The sequence below is a fragment of the Crocodylus porosus genome, unplaced genomic scaffold, assembly GCF_001723895.1.
Source record: "Crocodylus porosus isolate Cpor-Errol unplaced genomic scaffold, CroPor_comp1, whole genome shotgun sequence".
In the NCBI taxonomy this organism is placed as follows: Eukaryota; Metazoa; Chordata; order Crocodylia; family Crocodylidae; genus Crocodylus; species Crocodylus porosus.
Genome location: NW_017728947.1, coordinates 10354974 through 10371351, shown reverse-complemented (window position 1 = coordinate 10371351; position 16378 = coordinate 10354974). Strand labels below are relative to the sequence as shown.

The 16378-nt window shown below is 37.8% G+C and overlaps 1 protein-coding gene across 7 annotated transcripts in view; it reads right to left on the bottom strand.

Moving 5' to 3' along the window:
• Nucleotides 1-16378, bottom strand: part of SOX6 (SRY-box 6) — a 528512-nt gene that overhangs the window by 267752 nt on the left and 244382 nt on the right. For all 7 annotated transcript variants that reach the window (XM_019551786.1, XM_019551785.1, XM_019551787.1 and 4 more), the window contains one exon: nucleotides 1192-1281. In XM_019551786.1, the coding sequence (XP_019407331.1) occupies nucleotides 1192-1281 (90 nt within the window). The remainder of the gene's footprint in view (nucleotides 1-1191; nucleotides 1282-16378) is intronic.

Below are 16378 nucleotides of genomic sequence, written 5' to 3'. Positions count from 1 at the left end.
CAAAACAATCAATTGTCCTTCTGTTTACATCTATAATAAATGCAACTATGTCAGGACAGTTGGTTTCCTAGTGAAAAGGTAAAACGACAAGCATTAATTTTCATCAGAAAAAGTCTCTCTTTTCATTTTAATATTAGTGAGGACTCATTCACATGATGAATATAAATCATTGTTCCATATATTTTTAGTTTTCATTTAATGAAATTTTAGCAATAACCTGAAATAAATCTGTACAATATATCTCATGTAACTGGGATACCTTTTTCAAATATCCCTGGAGCACTGCTGACAGTGGGGGAAAAAAACATCTTCTTTTCAATTTCCAACCCAAACAACATCATCTTGATTTTCCTTCCAACAAAAAAAACAATTGAAGAATCGCAGATTGGGAGAAAAACACCTTACCCAACCTCTCTTTAAGTTTTCTCCAAATTGTTTTATTGGCAAAGATGTCCCACTTTGAATAAAGCCCAAGTACAACAGAGAAACATACACAACAAAATGCAAACTCCCATTGACTTCAGTGGGGCAGGATTTTATCCAGAGTGTCTTTTGCATTTCCAAGAAGAATATGAATATTAAAAATAAATACATAATCTCATAGTACCGTGCTTCAAAGGGTTGATTATTGAAACAAAGCGTTAAAAATATATGTGAATGTGATGCCCCACTATAACATGCTCAAGATATATTTTTTGGGGGGGAAACAGTGCCAAGTACTGCAACTCCAATATGTTTTTTATTACGGGATATTTTCTCTCTCTCCTTTTCTCTGCAAACATTGACTTGTAGAACTAATGTAAATGAACTAATATAATACACCTGGAGTTTGTGCTAAACTCTTACTCTTGGTCATCACTAGCTTTTAAACACAAGAAATTCTTTGTTCTGCATACATGACTGTTACTCAAAAGGAAGCAAACAAAAAGCTAGGCTAAGGTGACTGGAAAGGGCTCCAATAAAAAAAAACAGCTGTTTATTTATCACTGTTATTGCCCTTATACACCTGAAACAGGAGAGTACATAGAATAAAATATGTCTTAACTCTGTATTAATCTGTTCCAATAACCTCATTAAAGTCAATGGGAGCTTTTAATGAGGATCAATGGTAGGTTCATGTACTAAACGTGTATTTGTTCTGTTCTGTGACTCCTATGTTATGACCAAGTTTAAATATCTGATATACTATACCTTTAATTTCTCCAAGGAGCTCACTTGTGTTCAGTCTTTCCATTTTCTCCTTCCAGTCTTTAGAAAGTAGCTTTTCCATGCAGGATGAGTCTATTAACAAGGAAATGAAATATTTAATACAAAGTTATAGATTATGAAAATATGTACCTCCTTATTTGTTCTTAACTATCTTAATTATCTACCTATTTTATCTGGATCAAAATTTCAAAAGGAGGTATGTAATTAAGGCCAGACAGTGCCTTTATTGCCTTCAGTATAAATCCACAGTAACTCCACTGAAGTTAATGGAGTTACTATGGATTTACAAGGATCTAAGTTACAGGAAAAATGGTCCAAAATTTAAGTATGCTAACTGCCAATTTACATGCATAGATTGCCACTGCATATACATATTCTGTCTTTTTCATTTGAAAATGATTGCATACTTAAACTCATACATGAAGATTTAGACTCTCTTTTTGGAAATTTGACTCATGGTGTCATGTCATCCCAAATCCACTTTATACATGTCAATGCAAAAGTAATTCCTATAATGTCTCCATGGAATTCATAAAACATTCTATATTTCTGATGTTCACAGAATCAGAGTTTTCCTCAGTATGTTATAAACAGTATGCCATGCCTAGAAGATTTGCTTTTAGGTCCTGAAGTTCAGAATACATTTGAAACTTTGGGCCCAATCCAAAGCCTTATTCAGGGAAAATTTTCACTGAAGTCAATGCACTGATGAGAAATGTGGGTGTTTACCCTCACTAAGTACCAACGTGTGTATTGTGATCAGATCTTATGTCTGCTGAAAAATGTTTAATGAAATCAAAAGCACTATTCTAGCCCCTTAAGACTACTGAATGTAATGCCTATATTGTTTGTAACCTTCTAAAAACAAATTGTAAAAAGTATCATGAAGGTAGAAAATGACTCTCTCATATCCAGAATCTTTCTACTCTAAAAGTATTTACTCAAGATTTACAAATGCTCAGTGAAAAGACTTTATACGGAGCTGAATATTTCCAGGTCCCCTCCCTGTACCTCCTCAAAGGATTCTAAAGGTGGTCAGAAAGGAGACAAGCATTGAAAGGAGACACAAAGGAGAATTTTAAAGAGGCGTTAAAGGGGGGAAAGGGGCCTTATGCTTGATGAAGAAGATTCATATTTCAAATATGTGTTAATTTCCTGAAGTGAAAAAAAAAATAGTTACAAGTAAACCAAGCTACAACCATCAAAGATCAAAGTTTTAACTGCAACACATTTTCACTGTGCAACCTTCCTTGGAAAGACAACACAGCTTGTAAGAATATTTGAAGTAATATTTCAGTAGAAAAGCTAATTTATTTACTAATTATATCTTTCCATAAAAGAGACAAAATTAAGAAGCTGTATGTTCCAATAGGCAGTGTTAAAATACTTGTTATATAATAACAATTTAATTTTTAACAATTACAAGCATTTATACTTTTATGAGTTTGGCCTGATAATAGAAGAAATAACAAATAACCATCAATTACCAACAGAACATTATAATTTGTTCTTTTTTGTAATATCATTATCAGTTTAAAAGATGTTTCTTTTTTGCTCCCCTGCCAAAATTTCAGAACCCTCTTGAAGAGCCTTTGGGGTTTATTCTGATGTTTGCCATAGGTTTGGGGTATTAATGCCTTTTCAACAAGATATTTTTCCCTCGACATAGGTCACTAAACAGTTTAAGAAAGAAAAGAATAATAGCATCAAAAACAATTATATACTCTCCGAGTTGAGAAAATATTAATTCTTGAAGCACTTATTTTCCTATTTTCTGTAAAGAATATCTGTAATTGATACATGTAGAGAAATATATTTCTCAAAAATTCCGTTGAGGCTGAACATGAATAAAGGAGGACCAATCTGCATATCTCAATATAATTATATAACATACATGATACAATCGTATAAGTAGTTACAGCTTTCTTAGTCTTCCCAATAATTGAATGGAAAAAAATTATATGGAAGTATTTGTTTAAAAGCCATCAAGCAGTACAGGTAGCGTAGTTCGCTGTATCACACTTATGACCAAACATGAAAATTACATTTTATTGTCGTGTAACTTTAAAGGTATGAAATTACATGAGATACCTGAAGGATGGGAGGTTTCACTACTATCACTACTGCTGCTGCTTCTGCTGTTGTTGTTGTTATTTCTGAAGGTTTGCAATTAGTGGGAGCAATCTGTGTAACTCCTAGCATTATCACCAGACTCACTGGAAGCATCTTAGATTGGACATGCAGTTAATGGAAAAGTTTATCAGTAACTTGAAATGAAAGTATATCTGTCCCTTGGCCTTGCATACACATGAATGAATTTCATGATGGTGACAGTATTAATTGCCACTCTCATGTTGTAAAATTTCTGGAACTGTGGAGAGCCCAAGAGGCTAGATGGGCTCTCTGTGCTACATCATGACAGAACAGAGTGGGACTGGTGTGTAAGGTCACTCCATGGCCAGATATGGCATGCAGAGTTGGGCCAGCATGCAGCTAAATCCAACTCATGGGGTTGGGCCAGCACATGACTGGATTCAGTGTCCAAGACTGAACCACGTGTGGGGTTTGTTCAGCCACACACAATAGTATTTAGAGCGTCAAATTGCACCTATGGACTAACCCCACAAGCCAACCCTGCACTGGATCCTGGCCTGACCAGCCCCAAATCACTAATACGGCCTGCAGTGCACCATCATAGATTTCATAGACATTAGAGGCCGGAAGGGACCTCGCGAGATCATCGAGTCTAGTCCCCCTGCCACAGGCAGAAAGTCTGAGGGGCTCAAATGATCCCAGCAAGATAAACATCCAAAAGCCTTTTGGAAGAGTCCAGAGTAGGTGCTTGCACCACCTCCAGGGGGGAGTCTCTTCCAGATTCTGGACACACAGACTGTGAATGTCACCTATTTACTGCCTACCTCATCACTTTTAAGCATTTTATTTGTGTTGCAGGGGGGCTTAAATACTGCAGGATTTTCACTCAGTGTGAGACAAAAGGTAAATGAACAAAAATTAAAAACAAGGTACAGAGCACCCTCCTTTCTCCCCTCTCCACACCCATCCCCCCTCTAGTCCTAGGAATAAGATGAAAAGGATTTCCCAATTATGACAACAGATTGACAAAAACAATTAACATTAGTCCACCGGGTAATCAATCAGCCATGGAATGGATGGAATGCAGCTCTTTGTCTCAAGACTGGTGATGAAGAACAAGTGTGCTAACTGTCACAGCCAAGCTCTTAAGTTCTTCTGACTAAATGAAAGTCATCTTGTTCCTATCAAGGATAGCTTTTGCCCCTCCTCCCTGTCTCTCTCTCTTGATTCCAGTCTCACAGTCCGCAACAAGTGAGCAACCCCAGCCATAGCTTGCCAGAATACCATATGACCTTACAATGGCCTACATCCATCCACATAGTTTCAGATTGCTTTTAATTTACTGAAGTAGCCTCTCGTTACTTTCTTTGAAACACAGATATGAGGAAAGCATTCATGCCATGTGTGTGCTTGTTTTTTATGGTAAAGTCATACATAAAAGAAAGCCTAAATGTAAGAGTGCAGCAGCAAAACTTCAAAGCCCTGCACTGTCAGACATTATTATTTCAAATCAGCTTTGAGTTTCTGAGACTTAATAAAACACTATAGTACACAGTGGCATATTTATAACACCCATATCAACTGAACTGTCTTGCTTTTACTACCTTGCAGTGCCTTGTTATTTCTTTTATAATAGGCTTCTTTCAAAACATGTTACAATACTGCAAGCTGATAATTATTACTGATCTGAGTTCTAAAACATGACTTGTTTGCATACAATTCTTTTTGAATACATAGATTACATTGTGACAGAAGACAAAAGCACATTGATTTATTAATAATGACTGCAAATGCACAACAAGTGCATAAACAATACAGAAATATAATTCAGTCAACGATAAATGTGACATATTTTTCTAAGTGCACCTAAACTACATTACAGCGTAGCACAACAGCACCCTAGTCCATAACTGGACTCTTACGTACTATCACAACTCAAATATTAATGGAAAAATGGAAGTAGTTTTTATTTTTTCCCCAAACCCGAACATGGTAGCATCTTTTCCCAGTTTTTAATGTCCCTTCAAACATTTTGACTTCCAAGTTGAAAATATCATTTCACTGGTCCTTGATGAGCAACTTTCAAGGACCTGACACCAAAATGACGACAATAATATATAAAAAATCATATTATACAGTATTGGTATTTCCTAGAAAGTAATTCAGAAACCACTGAGATTCACAATTAAAATGCAAGATTAATTTTTTTAAACAACATAATTGATTTTACCTATTATCTGTTAGGTGCTACTGATTTTTAAACTAATAGCCAGCAGGTTTATTAAATTCATCCACAAAAGTGTTACTTATCCAAACAATGAAGTAGATTTTATTATTTGGTAATTGGATTTAATATGTGCGCATAGTTTGTTTGCACCTTTGACTAACTGTTCTATCACTGTGCCCAACAGCAGCTTGATTACATGCCTTTTGTGAATTCCCTGCCCTCTAGATTTCCTTGAGATAAAGAACCACTTAGCATTGCTATATATTATTTTTTAAAAATCATGGTCCTCAGTCCTGGTAACACGCATATTAAAATTAAATGCAAACTGCAATATTTCAGGATTAAAGGAAGAAGCTCCAGGATAAATTGAATTCACTTTGAAAGAATTTGTTTTTAATTTGGTGCCAATTCAAACAGAAATGAAGGGCTTTACATTTACAGTGTTGATTTGATAAAAAAATATATCATTTAACTATGACTGTCATAAACTTGAGTGCTGAGTGGTGCTATCTATTCTTTTTAATGCAAGGATGTAAAGTTTGTGTAATGTTACTAAAATAGAGCCTTTGTTGCCATAGTTACTTTTCCTCTTCTTTCAAATACAAATTATCCTTTTCTCTTTCAATAAACTTTAACTAAAAGAAGTGACAGTAACAATACAGAACTAATCAAAAAACAGCCAGAAGGCTCAATATAAATAGTTGCAATGTTGTGCCACTGCCTCTTCTCCATAAGTAGTTGGGTTTCAATCTTACTTCACTAGGATGGTAGGTCAAAGGACACCCATCTCATCCTTGTCAATTTCCACATTTCTGTCTGAGTGTAATTAATTTTCATGGTATAACAGAAAATTAAAAAATAAGGCATTTGAGACTTTTAACTAGCCAGTGCACTGATGTTTTGACCAACATTTTGTGACTGTGTCGGTTTATTAACCCTTCAACAGTCAGTTGGAATGCAGAGTGCTGTACTGACAGCTATGTAAACATAAATAATACAGTAATTGGGACAAATATTATTGTAGAAGCAGAAAAAATACTGATCTCTTGGATAACACTTATTATAAGTTGCAGATGCTTATTACTCACTTCTAGGATCTAAATTTCGCTCTGCCACTGACCAGCTATGTGACTCTGGCCAGTTGCTTCACCTCCCCTGTGGTTCTACTTTCCTTCCAGCTCAGCTTTTGTCTGTCTTGAGTCTTTAGACTGTGACCTCTCTGGTGCAGACATCGTATCTCACTATGGGCTTGTAGCGTGTCTAGTACAAATAGGGCCCTGATCCTGGATGGAACGACCCTCCAGGTATTACTGTAAAACAAAAACAAATAAGCAATAATAATGGCCCTCTAATGTGAACAAAGTGTTGTAAGCTCAACAATAAAATAACCTCCATGACCAAGTTCATAAGTAGAAATTCTCTCATAAGTGCAACAACGGAAGTCCAGTTGTCATTTGATTACCTAACCCATCATCTTGCTTAGGAAGACGATCCAAATGAATCTACAAACTGCTGCACATTTTTTACACAGTGACAAGATTTCCACAATATGATAAAATTAGAACTGTAAGAGCTTGGAGAGCTCTCTTAACTTTTAATTAAAACTCTCTAAGCTCACTAAAATAATCAGGCATTAAAATGTGGTTTTACTCTGAATTCACACGTGGTCCCTCACTGGTCTAGCTCTTGTATAAAACGACATGCTTTCCAAATGTGAATACTGGTGTTTTAAGTGGAGGTAATTTCCAGGCTCGCTTTCTGCATGAGCCTAATGGAAAAACTGAAAGAGTTTTCAGGCTTTACCAGTTCTGCTTAGAAGGGTTTGTTTCAACAGAGTTCAAATCTCTAGTGAACAGCTTGATGCAAAACCCTGGATAAAAAAAGAAACGCACATTACAAATGCCCCCTATGTAAAGAATAGTCCAAGATGCAGTTCTGACCTTTATTTTTATTTATTTATTAAAAAGCAAAACCTTTAACCCTGAAAATGTTTTTGTTCTCTTAAAATAACTCATACAATGCTATATTCCACGCTATTTTTAGAAAAGCAACAAGAGAAAGCATGCTTTTCCCATACAGCAGGGCACTGATATAAACATCAACACAGATGCTCTGTGAGAGAGAGCTGGACTTCTCAAGCACTTGATCATTAAGGAATGCACCAACTGTTTTAGATAATCTCGTGCCAGCTCCAATTCTGCTCCACACTCCCATTTGGGAGTGGCCAACCTTGTCCTGCTCCTAATTTTTCATTTTACTCACTCCTCCATTTCTTTTTCTTTTTTTTCTCTTTCCCAGAACAGAGGGAAAAATGCATTGTGTGCCAAGCAATGCAAGACTAGAATCACTTCCCCAAACAGAGCAAAACTTTCAGACAATTAACCCTCCCCTCTTCTTTCAGATAAATTACTAAGTATAAAATGCAATCTGTTTCCTTTGTTTACTCAATATGAACAATTTGTAAATGACTCAAGGATAAAATTCAGAAAATGTTGTGCTAAATTAGAACTATTATAAACATGCTAATGACTGCTCGACTAAAACATGCAGGATCAGTGTGAAGAAATATATTTAGTTCCTGTGAAATCCAGTTGTATTGCCTCAGAACTATTTGGTCATTAAATTGTATATGATTACTCCAGGAAAATGTTAATTCCCTGAGTATTGCACTAGACGATACACTGTGTATGTCAAAAGCAGCTTTATGAAATGTCAGTGCAACTGCTGAGATGCAATGTTTTGGCACATTAGCAGATGAAAACTATCTTTTAAGCCTGTCAACATTACATGTACATTTCATTCTTCTATTTTAGGTTCCCCTTCCATTACGAGGAGTAGTTTACTATTAGATTGCCTTATTCATTGAAATATGTGTCGGTCTATTATTTGTATTACCATGATCATATACAGCAGAGTTTGTATAATCACCTTCTTCCCCAAGTGCAGGTACCTCTCATTTGCCTCCCAAAGGAACATTAAATGCTGGTAAGAGATAGTCCAAGACTTTATACAACAGCAATCACAGCTACCTATGAAATAGGGGGTACAATTTACTTGCAGTTCTTCAGCAAATGCTTACCTAAAGTGACTTTAAAGGAGTATTACACGCCTATTCTGCTGTTGTCAACCACATACTTTATTAGCTGAAGTAAATCAATCAACAGGACTTGTACCATCTTTTACTTGTGGGAGAGAGGGGCATTCTGTGTTGCTACCAGGTATACAGTTCTAAGCCTTCAAGTACAGGAAAAACCTGAGATTTTCCTATATTCCCTTGACTCCAAGCCCTTCTCTGCACACCTTCTGATTACTATTCTATTCAAACTGGAAAGGAAAAATATACTAAGCGAATTTGTCTGCTTGAGTATGTCAGCACAGCTCCAAGGAAGTCAGTTTTTTTCTTGAATAAAGTTGAAATTCTTCTTGATATTCAACCTAATTATTCTGTTTCATACCATCTTTCCTAGTTAGAGTCCTAAACAATTCACTTCCACCTGCAAAGCTATGCCCCTCAAATCTTGCAGATTTTTATGATATTCTTCACCATCTTATTACTGCAATGTACAGAGATTAAATTCTCTGACTCTTTCCTCAAAACTAATCTAAGCAATGCACATGACCTCACACAACCAATCTCTCTGTGATGCATGAACTTTACCAGCATGGAAAGGAGTGATTTGGCAATGTGTCTGTCTTGCTCGGCCTAAATATTCAGCTTTGTAGAGAAAATCAGCACTGTCAATAATGACACTGATTCAGCAAAAATCATCAAATTAAAGAAATGGCATAAGATTCTGCTGCTTTGCTCAACTCCAGTAAAATCTTAAACCTGACCAGAATTGTTCCAATTCAAGTGGAATATTCTTTAGTGAAAAGCTAATGTCTTACAGTATCCTCTCCAGGACCCTTGGTGGAGAGAAAAGACAAGGAAAAAGTAACTGGTCATGAATTTGGTTTACTTCTAGATACCTGAACTACTTTTGTTGGCAACCAGTAAAAAACTCCTTTAAAGCAGCTGACCAGAGTTCAGATGAGCACAGGCCCTGCAGATGCTAGCTATCTGAGAGGGAACGTGTGAAGGATAAGACCCTGCCCTTTCACCCAGGGACTGGACCCTCAACTCCGTGGCTTTGGGATTAGGACTCTATAAAAAAACGATTACACCCTGTCCCTTCCTGCTGAACCAGCATCAAGTACAGTGTGGTCAATCCAGAGAACAGTTATCACTTTTATGAGGGGACAAGGAAAACTGTTGGGATTGACATAAATTTGAGTGTGTTTCAAAAAATATTGGCCATTCTGACAACAACCATTTGTGTGCACTGATTATTTACTGGACCACATCACTTGCCCACAGAATCATAAACAATGGGTACATTAGAGAATGCTGCCATCAGTGTTTCCCGCTGCTGTGTAGTTTCCCATTCACTGCAGACAAAAGGGTTTTATTTTGAAATTGCTGTTACTTTCTGAAACACCTTCATAAACGATGAAATGATTCTCATTATTCTAATTAGAGATTCTGCAGCAGTTGTCAACCATCCTACTTCCTTATTTCCATTTCTTAAAGGTTTGGGGTTTTTTAGGGGGAAGGGGATTGGGGGTTTTGTTGTTGTTGTTGTTGTCATTGTTCTTAGATTGCAATAACGATACTTAAGACCAAGTCTTTTTCCCTCTTTCCTCAGAGCTTTGGAAAGACCACTCCTACTTTCCCTCTTAATCTTCATCACTATTCATATCTTTGCCCTTTCTGTGGAAACTAGCAAAGGGTACTGATTAGTGTTAATAACATGGCATTATTTAAGACATATACCACTATTAACTATTCTATTTCTCTTAATTTACCATATTGATACAGATAGTAATGACCAGGTGAGAGACAAACCAGTAATCTAGACAGAAGTAAATCCAGTTGTTTAATATCACATATACTGGAGCTCATATCTTTTCACTCTTTTAGCAAAGTAGAAGTTTTGTGAGATGAAAACAAAAGGTTTGATGAAGGTGTTAAGAAAGACAAATGCAATCAAAGCTAAGGAAGGGGTAAAATATGTGTGATACCAAAGTATACTTATTTGTCATTTATTTTTAAGGATTTGGGGGAAAACACAGAATGGTGGCTAGGCTACCACTCAACCAATAAGTTTTCCACAGAAGTTCTAGTAATTGGCCATGCCATCAGATCATCAGTAAGTAAAAAGTGGATGGTTCGAAGAAGCCTTATTTTCTTCCTCCAAATCATATTCCATTCATTAGTCTAATAAAGCACTCTTAAAAGTTGTGAAATGATTTGAAGAATGTTTTTATATTGTACATAGAAGCTATTACTCTTGGTTGAAATTAAAACAAAATATCTTGAAATTAAAATAATTTCATAGCAAAGAGATTTTTTTTTCATTAATAGAATGCCCTAAGCAATTTTTGTATGAAAAAAATAATGAAGAGAAAGCAAAATAATAAGCTCTTGATTTGAAATGACTTCAAAAGAGGATGTGAAGGAATGAAAACAATTGTTAGAATCTCATCGTTATTTACCATTTCCCAAGGTCTCCATGGCAGACAATGTAGTTCCTTCTAAGAGGTAGCAATAATTTGATTTAAAAAATCAGTTTTACAGGAGTTAACATTTTCACTGGAATATTGTTGCTGAAATATAAAACAAGCAATCCTTTCCTTAACTAATGTCACAGTATGTCTTGAACCAGGTTTAGCCAACAAAACTTCAAAAAGGTTTATAAATCAAATAAACACCAAGCTACTTGTCATGCTTATATATATGCTTATTTCAGGGAGAATAAAAGTTTCATTATAAACCAGCAAAAAAGTTAAGAAAATACAATTGTAATACCTTTAGGGATACTTGTAATTTTTATCTCCATATACACACAAAGTAAACTGCTAATAGGATATTTTTCAGGTTGCAAAGTCAAGCAGTCCAAAGTTAGAACATGCTGGATTGTCACTGAAACCTTATTTCAGCCCTTTGTGTGAATGCATAATTGACGCAGGCCTATTAACATAAGATCACATACTATTATTTTCATAAGACCTTGGCTTCATTCAATGCACAGGACGTACCTGCTATGGAGAAGGAGCTGGGTTGTGTAGTAGGGCTGTGCGAAGCTTCAGTCCCTGATCCAATCTGGCAGAAATTCAGCTTGATTCGGTGGCTGAATCTCCAAATCCGAATTGAATCATAGGACCTTTTAATCTCTCCGAATCAAATTGAAACCTTCCAAATCGATTTGGAGAGATTCAGACAAATCACACAGCTTTAAGTTTTTTCTACATACCTCTAGGTAGCAGGGGCTCATGAATGCTGTGGTGTTGGAACACATGGAGCATCCCACATCCCACAGAAGTATGGGGGACTCCCCAGCGCACTCGGCAGCAGACCCAGAAGTGCACCAGAAGCACTTCCGGTCTACTTCCGGGCCAGCCAGGGAGCACACGGGGAGTCCCCTTGTGCCCCTCTGGCTTAGCAACTGGTGCCTTCTGGGTCTGGGAGGGCACCCAGGGTCTCTCTCTGGCTGATCACCAAGCCAGGGTGGCAGCGGGGGGGGGGGACCTGGTTCACTCCCCGGCAGACCTGGAAATAGACTGGAAGTACTTCCAGTCCACTTCTGGGTTAACCGCCAAGCAGGTGGAGGGCCCCGCACTCCTGTGGGATGGTCCATGTGCCCCAGCATTGCAGTGATCACAAGCCATGCCTGGTACCTCAAGGTACATAGAAAAAACTTTTAAAGTTGTGTCTATGTCCAAATCACTGATTCTCCAAATCAGCATTGAACCTACCGATCTGGATTCGGCCAAACTGAATTGGAGACAGTGATCTAAATCAACTAATCGAAACACTGTCCCTGATTCAGGCCAAATCTGAATGAAATCCGGCCCACTTGGCAAACCCCTGTTGTGTAGTAAAAGAAGAATGTTGTCCAAACACCAGCCTCACTTGTAACAAAAGTCAGAAGATGTATGGTGAGTGAAGCCAGAAGCTGTGGCAAGAGAAAGGATGGTCTCATAGTTAAGGCACATGAATGCTGCTCAGAAGAATTAGACTTTATCCCATCTTCTGTCTCAAACTTCCCAAGTGCTGTTGATTAAATCTCTTAAACCAAAACTTTCTAGGTTTGTCATGAATTAAGTGTTCTTCATTATCTAGGTGCCCAATCTGATGACATATCTGGGTCCATATTTGTAGAAGCACTTAGCATATCTCACCTCACTTAAATTCAGAGGCAGCTGTGCTTGACTATATCAAACTAATTGCCCTGTACTCTGAAAAACCATCTCAAATAGCAAACCTCTAAGACAAAGTAGTTGATGGCAAAATTAAAACTTGTTTAACTTGGGTACTGGATGTGACTGCATGTATTGTATGGGACACTAACCAGGTAGCACCAAAGTTTCAGAAACTTATCTAAAATGTAGCTGCCAGAAGTGGCTAATTTTGGAAAAAATGGACCTGCTGGATGCTGGCCATTCTGGACAACCCGGAATTAATCACAGACCAACAGGAACAAGACTCCAGGATCCTTCCAACTGGTCCTGCACTCCACACACTCCAACAGTGCCACAGCAGATATTCTCGGTGTTCCATGACGCGTTTTACTTTCCCAACACAGAGTGACTCCACTTCACAGTCTGTGACTGTTTGCCTCTGCCCCTTCACAGTCTGTGACTGTTTGCTTCACATGACCCACACAGCCTGATACACCCACCCCTACCAGCAGAGAGCACCAGCAGGGAGCTCTCAGGGCCAATTCCACAACTGCAGGGCCAGTGCCAGGAGATCCTTATCTCACAGTGCCACATCCACTATCACAGGGCTGGCACTGGGAGATCCTTATCTTCCAGTCCAAGCCCCACAGTTGCAGGGCTCAGGCTGGGAGATCCTTATCTCCAAGCGCCCACTCCACCATTGCAGAGCTGGTGCTGAGAAATGCTCATCTCCCCTCCCGAGTTCAATGACCATGGAGCTTGGGCTGGGAGATAAGGATCTCCCAATGTTGGCCCTCTGATGGAAGAGCTAGCACTGGGACATAAGGTTCTACCAGCCCTGCTCCCCAATTGTGATCTTGAAGCCAGGGGCTTGGAGCTAGCTGCTGCTGGGGCATAGGGACCTAATCCATGCCTGGACTCTGGTGGTAGACCCCACCCCAGCAACAGGCAGCTCCCAGGAACAGGGAGCAACCTCTCACCCCCTGGTAGCCAGCTGAATGGGAGCAGATTAGCTCTCAATCAGGCATCTACATGACCATTACTGCGCAGTTAGTAATCACAAGTAAATTTGCTACTTGCATTTGTAGGTGGCAAATTAACTCATGATTAGGGAGGTTTACTGTGCAGTAAGCATGTGCATGTGTAGTAAAATGTCTCATGTAGATCCACCCACTGAGCACTATATTGCAAGTGACAGAGGTAATTTACAAATTTTCATTTTTAAACATCAAGGTTTCTTTGCTTTTGTTGATTTACCCACACTCTTACTCATCATGGTTTAAATTAACTAGATGAATTTTTACTACATGAATCCCAAGCAAGTTAATGAGACTCTGTGGCTGAAAATCCATATAGGGTCTTGAGATTAATGTTATCTCAAGATACAGTCTTTATCCAAATGTAAAACAATCTAACAAAAACTGAATTGCTTAGAGATTATTTTGGTTTTTTCTCTCCTTACTTTCTGGGACCATTAAAAAACTTTACACCATCAGAGTAATTTCTAAAGCAGAAGATTGTTCTGTCAGTTTGAAGTATCCAGTCTGAAGCACAGGTCACAATGAGAAATATCCTAGTTAGAATGTTAAACTGTTCAGAATATCATGATGGGATGATATTGTTTCTTCAACTTAAAATATATTCAATGGTGTAAAGAGGTACAGATTTGATTCCTACTGCATTCAGTAGACCCTCATTTAACACAGCTCCTGAAAATGTAATTCAGCAATACCAAAATTTAATATACATGTGTTGTATTTCTTCCTTAATCCTGGCATATCTATCTTGACATTTACTGGGAAGAAGTTAAATCCAGATACTACTTCTAAAGTATTAGGACTGAATCTTGCACAGACTTACTACTTTGAGCAGTCCTGCTGAATTGCTTCTAAGTCTGCATAGTCTGTGCACATATAAACCCTATGTACAAAATTTACTATAGCTATAGTGCGCTGTAACAAATATTTTCATAAAGGTACACAATCCATACATTTGAGAAAAGAAAAATTTACAAGAAATATATTGTCAATCTGTTTTACTAAATGCATAGCTCTAAATGCATTCAGCTAATGAGGCAGATACTCAGCTGGTGTAAATTTTCATAGTTTCACTTTAGTTGATGTTATGTGCCAACAGCGTCAATGTTTAAATGATTTTATGACAGTAGCCACACATGACAGGGAGAGACACTGCCTGATTCTCAGTGTGTTTATGGAAATGTTGGATTGTCTAGCATGGGTTAAAGTTGGACTGAACCTGTCTTGTTCTTATATGTCTTTGTTGCTTTTTCAGTAGCTTTATATCACAAAAGGACTGCCTGAGTGGGATTTTTGTCTTGACATTATTGCCTTGAACCTCTTACATTTGGGTACCTCACAATCAATAATGTTCCTAGACTCTTGAGGGTTGCAATACAAGCCCTGTCCTGGTACTTTACACACTTTGAGGGGTCCAAAGGAATTAAACTGAATGAATCACAATGCGTAAAATTAAGCACATGCCTCTATTTTGATAGGTTTGGGACCTCTATTTGCATCACCAGTACAAGATGAAGATGAGAGCATTAGGCAGAGAAAGACAGGTCCAAAACACCATAAGTGACAGATTTCTGTTACTTCCACCTTTTTTAATATTTATTTATGGGCCATATGTAACTTACACCACCATTGGCATGGCTAGACAGTGGGTATACTCTGACTGTTGCACTTTATACCAAACATGACAAAAAATGTCACTCTCACTGCTACCTAGTTTTTCTCCCTGTCATAGGTCCAACTGTTTTCTTTCATCATATAATCAGACTGTAAGTTCTTTGGGGAAGAGATTGGAACTTTTTTATCGCTACATATGGATGTACTATGGGTAACACAATGAAACCTCAATTCTGACTAGGACCTCTAAATACTACTGGTAAGTCATAAGTGGTCAAAATTATAACCGTCTGGAACTTAGTGAGTGGCCTAATATAACACAGGATGAATTATTAGACTTGGTTAATTTTGTCACCTATACAAAGCACCCTCTCAACAAACATCAAAAAACTGGCTGCTTACAGATGTGAAAAAACCCCAGCATTTTTTTTTCAGCTTGCTGCACCTCATGCAAAGCGCAGCAGATGCCCAAAAGAGGCACTGCATTATGTTGACCCAGCTCGCCCAATATCTGTATAGGTTCTGCACTTAAGAAGGGCTTTTTGGCACTTTCATCTAACAGGTGATTGAATCAGTTTTAAATAAAAGTGCCAAAAAGCCCTGGTGAAGTACCTGTTCTAAACAGATGCTGGGGAGCTTGGTCAAACTAACTCTTCCAGTAAACCCTTCCAGCCAAACTACCTCCTCCAGTAAAGCATTTTTTTCACATCTCTCAGCAGCCATTGATGTTTAATTTGGAGAGACCAATGATCAACAGACAACATGACTGTCTACAGAAAAGGAAATACGAAAACGTGTACTGGCCCAGCATGTTCTGTGACAAACAGACAATTTCAGTTCGCACTGCTGTCAATATATTTCATGAACACTTTATTCACTTTGAATTATTTAAAACTCTAAAATTAGATTGTTCTAGTTTCCCAAGTTCAGAAAAGACTCAAGCTTGGCTCTGCCTGTTCTAGGAAAGTAAAAACAA